The 12,049-nt window shown below is 45.3% G+C and overlaps 1 protein-coding gene across 2 annotated transcripts in view; it reads right to left on the bottom strand.

The window, feature by feature from the left end:
- Positions 1-4,801: 4,801 nt before the first annotated feature.
- Positions 4,802-12,049, bottom strand: part of LOC131463816 (matrix metalloproteinase-16-like) — a 61,463-nt gene continuing 54,215 nt past the window's right edge. For both annotated transcript variants that reach the window (XM_058635870.1, XM_058635876.1), the window contains 3 exons: positions 11,019-11,169; positions 10,083-10,198; positions 4,802-6,281 (listed from right to left, as the gene is read on the bottom strand). In XM_058635870.1, coding sequence (XP_058491853.1) covers positions 5,947-6,281; positions 10,083-10,198; positions 11,019-11,169 — 602 coding nt within the window. In that variant the 3' untranslated portion in view covers positions 4,802-5,946. The remainder of the gene's footprint in view (positions 6,282-10,082; positions 10,199-11,018; positions 11,170-12,049) is intronic.

The raw sequence follows: 12,049 nt of genomic DNA, 5'->3' as shown, positions 1-12,049 counted from the left end.
ACAGTCCCCACGACTGTGTTCTCAGACTCGTGTGCAACGAGAACAGTCCGCTGGCCTCCTGCAAAATACAGGTGAACAATAGCTATTAATCTCTGTGAGTGTATCCTTCACGTGGTTCATCAGGGGTCAAGGCAACAACTTGACCTCTGAAGACCCTTAACAAGCTGCTTTTAGCCGCACTGTGCTCTGCTAATAACAGTCCAGGATATATGGGCCTTAACCTAAGAGGCGGCCATTAGGCAGCACAGGTTCAATGAAAATGTATGACTTTGGTCCACATTGTAATTACTCATGCTTTGAGCCAATGGCAGAAGCAGCAGGAGGAGGAGGAGGAGGAGGAGGAGGAACCTGGCCAGTGTAGGTCAGTTTAGCAGAACTACTTGAGCCTGGCAGGTCCACAGGGATCATACCAGCCCTAGTTATAAAGGTGACGCGCCAACAAACACACACACTCTCTGTCTATGTCACTCTTCTTCTCGCTCTCACCTTCTCCAGCAAACACGCAGCGGGTCAGAGAAGCAAAGAGAGAATTACTCATTGTAAACCAGACGGAGCCTGAGATACACTCAGACCACGGCAGGATGAGCAACGTGGGGGTTTGTGAGCCAGCCCATGGACTGAAATCCCACCGTGTGGCCCTCAAGATTGGCAATCTGACGGCCGCTGTGTCATTTTCTGGAAACTGGAAGTTGAAGATCACAGACATCACTCCCACTGTGTCCATTCAGTAGCAGTAGTTTTATTGACTATTTCTGTCTAAATGGGAACACAATTTACAAAACTGACATTATATTCTATTGAAGAAGGCCTGCAACAACTCAGTTCCATTCTAAGGGAGTACTTTTTGCCACCAGTGGAGTTGCCTCCTGGTGGCTAACTATACTTCCGTCCTACTTCCCAGGCTTCACTTCTCAAACTAAAAGGCTAAGTCCATTTTTTAAAATTCAGTCTATGGACAAAACCATGCACACTAACACTCTACCTCTAGACTGCACGTATCCCTGCTGCAGGACTGGTACACTGTGTACACACAGCGCTGGGAGGTGTGAGTGAGAACAGTCCCACACACTCTATATTTACAGAGATGGAGGGAAAAGATAATGAGAAAGAGCCTCAGGAAAAGCAGGCTAAACTTAGCTGCACATAAAATGTTTTTTGTCTAAAAGCAGAGCGGCAGTTTCACCACTGAACAGCCCTGTGATGAGAACCAATGAATTGTAATCCTAAAGAGTGTAATTTCATTTCAACACTCACACACACACACACACACAGGCCACAGTCAGTAAACTGGCTTGACCTCAGTGTCTCTCCTGTCAGTAACTGTGTGTCAGACGTGTCCCAGCAAAGCTCGAGTAAACAGTCGGCTGCTCCCGTTTCACGTCTGCGCGTCTGGGATCCAACATCTGAGGCACGGATTCTTATCGCGCCACTCTCGCCCCGAACGCTTACACAGTCCAGCAGCTCTGAAGCTCGCTGACGGACGCGTCATATCTCGTTTGTTTAACCCGTAATAAAAACATCGAAAAATGGGGTTTAAAATATGAGGTTACACGGGACCACAGTCGCTGTGAATTCACCTCAGGAGCCCAGAGAGGAGTTAGCGCCGCTCTGACGATTATCGTTTATGTAGTACTGACGGCTGATACTAGATGATAAAAGCTCCTCCGACAGGTGTTTAATCCACTGATTTGAGTGCATTTTCATTAATGATACCTCTATCACAACCTTGAGTATCTACAAATCTACCTACAAGTCGTCATTTAGCTGTTAAGAAGACCACTTAGCTCCATAATGCAATTGACCATTGTTAAAAACATCACAGATATTTGATGGTAACGGCACAGCGATGATATTTTAGGATGCTTTCACACCAGAGCTGTTTGGTCCAGAGTTTTGTTTCCTCGGATAATCCACTTCTCTTGGGCAGGTGTGAAAGCTCATCCGAACACTTGTGCGGACCAAACAAGCGAACTCTAGTCCGCCTGGGCCTCGGTTTGCCTGCTAGTGAACCCTGGTTACAGTGCCAACAGCGCAAATCTGAAGAAACAGACGTAAACAAAGGAAAAGTTGGAAAATATCTTGTGGGCAGACATGGAAAAACCGCTTAGGTTTGAACACCAAAGTAAAAACAGGAAACCCCAACACTGCATACATTTAGTGTCGCTCCATTGTTTGTTTTTGTGGTGAACAAGAAGGTTGGGTTAGGGTTAGGATTTCAGTTTTTCAGTCCTGGTGAGCCGGGTTTTCTTCTTTCACATGCTTTTTTTCTTCTTGGACAGCTGTTATAACTGTGTGATGTTGTCCCCCTATTTACCCTGGTGTGAATGCGCCCTAAATCCACAATATTCTGTGAACCAAATGCCAGGATAACCCAACACAAATTAATAGCTAGATGACGACATCAACTGAGCGATGGCTGAGAATGAGCACTGAAAACAAAGAATTCTTAAAGCGATTGGTGAGCATTTTGGAAAGCACGATCAGCGGTTGATCTACAAAAGCTGTCAAAAAAAAAAAGGTCAATGTACAATGTAAACCAACACCAGCAAAGTAGGAAGAAGAACAACGCACTTAACTCTCTCCAAAATGAGATGTGATCTACTCCGGGGCGCATCACCGGCACAAGAGATGCTCTCAGTTTAGAGTGTCTAATTAACATGTGTCGCAAACCTGTTTTTTTTGCTGCAAGGCAACAGTGCTAGCCACTACTCCAAAGTATTGTGCTCATTTTATTGTAAAACAATGATAATGTGTATTTTATCCTGAAAACAATATAGTATGGCCTATATAGTATCCCTCGCAAAAAAACACTTTTTCCAATATCCCGTACCAGTAATTTTGCCCTCTATCAGATAAATACTGATCTCGGCGTCTTTATGTACTGACATGTAATGCGGTGCCCAGAGAACGTGAAGGGTCGCAACATAATTCCTCAGATAATAAAAACTCTCTCATCCTTTGACACTTCATCTTTTCTGTTGAGTTAAAAAGGGCAAAATACCCCCCAAAAAAATATCAAGAAAAGAAGTGATGAGAATGTGAAGTTTCTCATTGGATTTATACGCTGCAGCCCGATCTTATTCGATCTTATTGTCCTGCAAGAATCTAATAACAGAAGTCCAGAGATAACGCACATCTGTTCAGACCGTGAGACGTGATACTGTGAATCTGAACGCTGCTCTTTGAATTCTGGGACTTCTCTTAAGGTCACGTCTTAAGCTTGTATCGGTCTTTGCTCGGTGTCTTTCTGAAGACACCCAGCTGGTTGCCTGGCAACTTTGTGGGTGGTGATAAGAGCACGGAGGTCACAGAGGTGGAGTTTTTACACTTGAGCAGGCACAGTCAGTGGAATTTGTTTCTTTTTGGGCAGATTCAGTTTCTGCCAAGTTAACCAGCTACTGGCACAGCCTTGTTTCATATGTATATGTATATGTATATACATGTATATAAGAATATACTGTATTTCACCAAGATTTTTTCCAAACAATGTCTGTTGTTGACATTGTTTTTTGGGTGGGTGGTTGGCTGTTCTTCCATATGGACGTGGCTCCATGGCTTGTGGTCGCTGGCTCCAAGAGCTCCATTGACTCCAAGAGAAGCTGAGCTTCCCTGGAAGTTTTGCCGCATTTGTCCAAACACTGTCGAGCTCAACGCAACGAAACAAAAAACCTAATCAGTGTCGTCTCATGGAGAACAGCTGAAACTGGTTTTAATGCGGAGGCTGCTACGGGAAATCACGTGTGTGTATGTTCTAGCGCACGTTTAGTATTGAAATGTAAATAAAACACAGGACATATTTGATATTTGAGGATAAAGCAGTGGTGTCTCCACTTTCACTTTCAAGTAACTGTGTCAGGTGCTCAGTAAATGTAATCTAACTACTGAAAAGAGTGTTACACTGACATCACTTGACGTGAGCCTTGGATCTTCATGTTGTCTGTTGCTGCCACTTCAGGCTCATGACACAATGTGTTCAAGCCAGACAGTAAAGTGAGCGACGGGCAACACAGACATGTACTCATGCACTCTTCACTGTATTCACTCCGACTCTGAGTGTCTTCGTTGTCTGAGACACAAAGACAATTCTTCTGAGCCAGGAAACGGCAGGAAACGATCACGAAAACAGACGCATTCACAGACTGCCAGGACACGACGTGTTTCTCAATGGTTGGTTGGTGTTTGAGGCCAATTTTATTTGCCATCAGATCTCATAAAGATGTACCACCTGACATTTTTTTTCCTAAGTACCTGGAAGTAAAGGGGGGGTGGGGCAGGGAGGTGTGGTTACACGTAAAATGTACAAAAATGAATGCAAACAGTACTTTTCAAGAGGGGCTCCGAAGCCACGTTAAGCAGAACCGGTCGTACAGTAAATGCTTGCATGCACATTGACACAGGCACTGATCGCGACTTGGTGTCTCGCTTTTGTGGGTCGTCAGTCAGGAGACAGGAGCATTCAGGAGAAATGTGAGCTCTCTCAAACAAGGCAGTCGACAGGATGTTTGTTTTAAAAAAAAAAAAACCTTCTGTCCAATCACATAAAAGCATACAGAATAACCACGTTGATGCACATGTCTTCATACTGAGGGGGGTATGGGCCACGGACATAAAAAACAGAGACAGAAAGAATGTGAAACACATCAGCAAATCCAATAAGAAGAAAACTGTCAGGCTCTTAATGAGCCAGTGTCATGTGGAAATAATAAAAATAAAAATAGTGGCTTTTACTCCAGAACCTTCCAACTTCTTGTTACATTACAGTACATTTTTCTCAATACAGGCAGATCCTACTGTGTGTGTGTTTTTGTTTTTTTGTAATCCAGAGCAGCTCAGCAAGCCAGTGCTGAGGTCTCCGCGTAACGTAATAAAATACAGAAATAGTAATCATGAGAAGCTCTCAGCTTAGCCTCTTTTACAAACAAACAAATAAACAGCGGTTTACAAAAGAAAAACAACAACAACAAAAAGAAAAAAAAACACTAAGAACAGCAAAACCAAGCACAAGTATGATCTATAATTAAGGCGAGTTAAAATATTGCAGAATAATTTGGCCCCTGTGTCTTAAACAGACTGCCACAACAGTCAGAACTCCCCGACTCTTAATCTCCACAACGATCCAGAGAAGGGAAGGAAGAATGAACTCAATAAGAAACAAAAACTGTAAAAAGTGATCCTCTTTGGTTTAGTTTGGTCTCTTCCTCAGGAGCATGTTAAAGGGAACAGTGAGGACCTTTTTTTCTCAAAAGAATAACAAAAAAAAAAGGGAAACAAACAGATGAGGGACTTAGGATAGTTAATGCGGTGTCTTTTCAGCACACAATCAAGCGTGTAAATGTGTGTGTGTGTGTGTGAGAGGGGGAGGGGTCAAGCTCAGAAAATATAAAACTGCTGTTTAAACAACAACCTGATATGACAGATGCAGATGCAGCGTCCCTCTGAACGTCCCTCCCTCTGAGATAGAGCAATCGCACACGAAGAAAAGAGGAAGGAGACAGAAGGTCAAGTGTCTGCGATACAAAGTGATGCCGACCCTCCTGCTTTGTTCTGTTTTTTTGTCGTTTTCTTGTTGTTGTTTTGTTTGTTTTTGTTGTTTTGTTTTTTTACACGAACTCCAAGTCATTTCAGGTAAAGACGCCCCCACAAAGTCACTTCTACGCCCCCCCCCCCGCCCCCCGTTTGTTAAAAAGGCCGGGGGTGGGGTGAGGGGGGGGTTAGCAGAGTCAACATTAAGTCTGGAGGGGGCGTCGACAGGCTGTTTCTGAGGGTCCCAACGAAACCATCAGATCGCCCCCAAACCGAGGAGGCGTGGCTGCGTGTTGTACTAAAGATGTCCAAAGTCCTCATCTCGGTGAAAGCGGGGGCCGCCATCGTGTTTTCACCAGTCTCTCCTCCCACCCACGCCCCACCCTCCCGTGTGTGTGTGTGTGTGTGTGTGTGTGTGTCGCCTCACACCCACTCCTGCATGGAGCGTTTGCAGTACAGTATGTGGCGTGGCGTGCCCTTCCTCTTGAACTGCACTACGGTGTAGACCAGAACCAGGAGGCACAGCGCGAGCACGCAGGGGATGACGATGGCGACCGCTTTCACCGTGTTGGCCTCGTTGTCCAGCTCGATCACCACGTCGGTGCTGCCGTCGTCGGCCGGCGGGCGCCCGGGGTCGATGGGCATCAGCTCACAGCCCATGAAGTCCTTGAGGATGGAGCGCGGGTAGCCCGGCTCCACGCGGAGGAACTGGTTGTTGAACTTCCAGTACTCCTTTCCCTTGTAGAAGTAGGTGAAACCTGAGGCAGGAAAAAAACACAAAGAAAGAAAGAAATGAATAGAGCATCAGTTTTTACTAGTCTGAATGATGTAACTTTTGCCATTCATGTGTATGGGGTTTGTCATGATAGATATCTTCAATTCAGATGTGGATATTATTATTATTTATTTATTAAATTAATTAATTAATTAAGGAAAGGGACAATGCATATTAATAAACATTAAAATGTAAATATGCCAGATTATAGCCTGAGGCAAATTTCCGCCTGTAGAGTTATAAACTCATACTGACATACTTAGGGGTAACACTTTCTGAATTCCTGCTTAAAAACCCTCCTAAATATTACACTCTGGCACTTAAATGACACTTAAATGTGAATATTACACATTGACTGTGGTGAAATATTTGATAATGAAGCATCAAGTCGGGTTTACAGCTCATAATAACAATAATATCATGATTCTGCGATAATCAATAAGTCAACTCTTCTTTTTTTTTTTAAATCAAAATACTGATATTTGCCATCTATATATTGCCATCCCATCTCCCAGAAGCAACAGTGTCAATACCCAAGATGGATGACACTCAAAACATGTTGTTGGAGTGTGTTTACAGCAGCAAACAGGGTGGAGCGCAGCAAGCTGCATTTTCCTCCTACTTAAAACACTGAGCAAACTTTATCCGTCCCCTTAACAACAGGGCGACAAACAGGCCCCGCCCTCAGACCGCGTCGACGGCTCAGCTGTCGAGTCGCTGTTTTCCGCCGACCGTCCCACAAGACTAATTATATCTAGTCATCGAAGGCGAAACACAAGCACCAGGAGCCAAAAACCCACAGCTCAAATCACACAAACAGCAGAACAGATGTCATCGAGAGACTGAGGAGAGAGCTGCTGCGGTGGTGCTTTTCAGAGCAAGTGTCGCCGTGTCACACAAATTAATTCATCTACTGACACAGTGAGTCACTCTCCATGCAGAGCAGAGGTGAGGTGAGGTGAGGTTAGTTCACTTGTCACTTGTGTTTGCGTGAAAACGGTGACAGAAGCTTAAAAAAAAATTTAAATAAATAAATAAATATTCTTCTACCAAAGTCAAACACACTAGTGCTGCATGAAGGCAGACACATTATTGACTGTTTTATTGAAATTCAATGTTTACTTTGTGGTGCCAAAAAGAATTATAATTCATACAACGCTTCGGGTTCGCCCACTCGATACTGATCCAGGCAGCAGACAACTTTCATGTCCCTCGTGGTTTTTGTTTGGTCACTGCTGACACTCGTCCTCAGACCCGGAGTTATGAGCCCCAAACACGGTCAATACTGAGTGAACGCTGGTGTTTTCAGACACGGAATAAAGCAGTTGTTTCTATCCCCATTAAACCGGTCCAGACAGTTTTAACATCATAATCACAACTATTTGAACTTTCATGAAGGCTACACACGGCGGCGCGGAGCGTAGTGCTGTTGCCTTGCAGCAAAAAGACCTGGGTTCATGACCCGGTCCAAACAAGAGCCTCGCTGCATGGAGTCTGCATGTGGGTACTCCATGTTTCCTCCCACAGTCCAAAAAAGGTTAAAGGAATACTTCACTGATTTGCATTTAGCTTTGTATTACTAAAAGAGTATTCCTTTAAATGTACACGCTGCATTGACTGTAGGTGTGAGAGCGAGTGGTCCAGGGTCTACCCCGCCTTAGCCCTATAGCTGCTTGGATTGGCACCAGCAGCTCTGTGAGCCTTAAGAGGATAAAGCTGTAGACAATGAGTGAGAGTGAGTGAAGGACGGTGAATGTGACACAGACCAGAATAAAGACTATTGAGGCAAAACCAGGAGCTTCTGCCAGTTTTGTTGCCTCCTGCATGTTGTTGATCCCAAAACCCATGCTGAGAAAATAGAAGGTAGAAAGAATAAAACTGAGGGGTCGTGTGAAGTTCTAAAAAATTGGGGTGTTTACGTCAAAACAGGTGCGTCTCAGTTGTGTGAGTGTGTGTGTGTGACACACAGCTCCCGAGACAATAATGTATTTGCGCGATCTGCCCGAAAACAGCTGTGCTGGATTCTCAGTCTTCACCATTTCACCTCATTTCCTCTAATCTATTATTTATGTAATTGTTTTGGAGAAAAACTATTTGGAGTCACGCCTTTTCAGCATTGCATGCAGTTTGCATGTTCTCCCTGTATTTGTGTGGGTGTTTCCTCCCACTGGACACTGGTGTGAGAGTGGATGGTTGTTTGTCTCTATGTGGCCCTGTGATAGAAGATCGATGGATGGATAGATGGATAGATGGATCGATGGATAGATGGATAGATAGATAGACTAAAATCTCGTACTCGGATGGTGAAACAGCTGAAGTGAACCCTGTTTTCGTAGCATTTCAATCTCGGATTTAGTGACACTGCGTTTGTTTTTATGATGATGGTGTCTTCTCCGCTGCTGATGACACTATAGAGCTGCTTAACTGTTTTTCCCTGTTTTCTCAGAACAATGACAATAAAGACCTATTCTGTTCTGGAGCGAGGTCAGGGCATCTTAAATCAGCAGGGAGACGGTGTTTGTGGCGAGGGTGTAGAAGAAGCACAGGACAAAGATTTTAACGCGCTATCGAGGAAGGAGGGGAAACAAAAACAGCACAAAGGCTCACAAATGACTCGCATAGCGTTTACAGGATATACTTGTGTAAGTCTGTCTGTAAAAGATGAGTTTCTGTTTTTAAAAGATGAAATTTGATGGTAGTGAACATGTTTTCTTCTAGAGCGACGCAGGAGGCACTGAAAGCATCTCGCGTGGGTTTCTCACAGTGTGTCTAATGTCTATTTACAGCGAGCTTCATCTTCCGTCGACAGCGCTCGCGAAGACGTAATCCTGTTGCCGATGAACAGTTAATAAAAATAAAACAAACGTGAAACGACACCGCTGCTTCCAATAAAAACTAATTTTGTCAGCGCGGAGCTCATGGCGGCGTTTGTTCCAAACGCGACGCTCTTCACACTCTCAGGCAGAATTCAGCTGACGACTGTGATCATCTCCTGAGATTTCTGCGGCTTTTTCAAATGTGCCACAGAAGCTGCTGCACTGCAACAAGCGACACGCAGCCATGTGACGAGGCGGGTGTCGAGTGAGACAGGCCCGGGATGTTGGGAGGAGGGGGAGGAGGGGGAGGAGGGGGAGGAGGGGGTTCAGACTTAGGTCATCATCGCGCCTGTGCACTGTGCCATCGTACCCAGTTATCTGGGTCAGTGTTATGAGCGCTCTGTCTGTGCAAACAGCCCAAACACATACGAGAGGGAAGCATGTGATGCACTCAAACATCCATCAATCCACCCTTCATACTCTGAATGATGCCCCGCTCCACCTGGCGTCGTCTGCAGACACACCCGGCTCTGGCTCTGGCTCAGATCCTCTCAGCAGATGGCCTGAGTGCTGAGTGCTGAGCACCACCTGTCCTGCTTTTTCCAACCTGGGAGCCGCCAAGACTGAGTCGAAAACCCACCACACATAACACATCCAATGGGAAGAGCTTCTTTTTTGTTTTTTTTACCTCCTCTTACGATCCGAGTGTCCAATAAGTGAGATATTTGAGTACCACCTCCCCCACTCCAACTCACTGAAATGAGCACTTAACAGTGGTCTAGTCCTTTCTTCTACAGTCTACACAGACCGACCCTGAAAAATCTCAAAAACTGACCTCTTTTCAAGAAACAATACCCGTCTGGATTAACATTTCGGGGCAAATTTCAACCAATGTCACCACGGTTTACTCCCTGCACAGCGCGTGCCACTGTTGCCAGATCGGAGACTCGAGTCAGGACAAACCGTACCGTTGGCTTTGTCGACGAAGGCCCCCTGTGGCGAGTCAGGCACACCTCTCCACACTGTGATGGGTTTAGGGTAGCCGGGGTCCATGGTTCTCATTTCCTCGTTGTAGCGCCAGTACCTAAAGAAGAAGAAATGACGAGGAAGACAAAGCAGCGGCTTCAGTGAATAGTTTACGTTCCTCAAAACCACACTGAGTGTATGTGAATCTGACTGACACCCCTTAAAAGGAGGAGTGGGATGTAGCCGTCCATCACGGGAATGCCTTTTCTTCATCAGCGAGCCGAGAACAACAGATGAGTGACACAAGCTGTAATTTTCCTGGAGGATTCTGCCCACACCCACAGAGAGGAGGGGGGTCACTGACGTGGGTCTGTGGCCTCAGGTCTGACTGCGGCGCTGTTCACCGTCTAACCTACGCTGATGCTTTGATGACGGAACACCGATGTGTTTGAAGAGTGTTTACATTTGACTAGTAAGGCACAAGACACACGACTGCAGTGTTCAGACTTGGACCTACAGTTTAAAAGTATGAAAAAGTGATTGATTGAGCTGCAGAAAGTCAACGTGATGAATCTGATTGTTTAAACAAGTCATTCCCAGAAACTTGCTCCGGACCCACGAGCAGGTGGGTCACAGAAGATTGTTTTTTTTATAAATGAACTGACTTTTTTCTGCAGCCTTTTACTGGAATTCACGTGATTATGTTTTAAATGAGATGAAATATATCATTTATCAAAGATAGATCTCTTGGAAAATGGCTGGTTCACCTTTTCAAAAAAAATACTAGCTGGAAAAAAAGCAGTCAGAAATGTTGTAATATGCCACAAAGCCCAATTCTGGTTTGTCCTGGTCTTATATATCGTGAAAAACAAGTGCAATTCTAAAGGTTTTGATGGTGTTTTATTTAAAAATGATCCTTTTTCTCCATTTGCACCCACCTGTCCCCTTTAAAGAAGTAGGTCTTGGCCACGTCCTCCCACCACACGGCGGTCTCAATGCTCTGGGCCGGCATGCCGTGGCCAAACTGGGTGATGTCCTTGGGGTATCCAGTCTGCAACACGGTGTCTTTAAACACCCAGAACTGCTTTCCTGCACACACAAAAAGAGAAGGACATTAATTAGGGAGGGAGGGAGGGAGGGAGGGAGGGAGGAGAAGCTACAGCGGGGATTATCCTCCAGGAGCAAAACACATGACAAGGGCAGATTTGCACAAACAGCAGGGAATAACCTGTTGCCTTGTATTACACTATTTGATGCTGACGTTTGCTCCATTTAAAATAAGATATGGACACGGTGACGAGTTCACCTCGTCCTTGCTTTGAGGCTTTGGCGAACGTCTCAGACTTCCAAACTGCTCAGCTCAGATAACACAAAACAATAGGGACCTTTAGCGACTTTAGCGACTAGTTTACATGGTGCAGGAAGCCAAGCACATACTTGAACACTGGCACACTCCCAGTGACTTGAAGATGAATGTTGCTGAAATGTCAGAAACTGTGAGAAAACTTGGATTGTGTGACTTTTCCTCTGCATTTCCTCTCTCCGCCTTTTCCTCCGTGAACTGTCCTCTTTGTGCTTCCTGTGCACAGCGAGGCAGCAGATTACACGCCGCGTTTCCGACACGGCATGACCCCAGGAAGAGCGAGTCTCCGTCACCAGTGACTGGGAGGAAGCGCGGGGGGAGGTGTGAGTTCCGACGGAGAAAGTGAGGCGGCGTGACGGAGTCGGAATAAAGGACACGCGGGATGTCGAATTTCCTTTTTCCGACTCATGTCACACAATATTTTACTGTAAGAGTGAGACCTGTACATTTTTAATATCTATATGAATATGATCATAAGTCAGTTTGGCACAGCTGACTCTAGAGGAGCCTTCGAGAAGGATGGAGGAACAGTCGGATAGAATGGCGGGGGGGGCAGACCTGTCGTGGCCTCTTTCTGGGAAGGAAATACCTGTCATTTCCCCTCCC

Source organism: Solea solea, chromosome 1, assembly GCF_958295425.1.
Source record: "Solea solea chromosome 1, fSolSol10.1, whole genome shotgun sequence".
In the NCBI taxonomy this organism is placed as follows: Eukaryota; Metazoa; Chordata; class Actinopteri; order Pleuronectiformes; family Soleidae; genus Solea; species Solea solea.
This window is presented reverse-complemented; position numbering and strand designations above follow the sequence as displayed.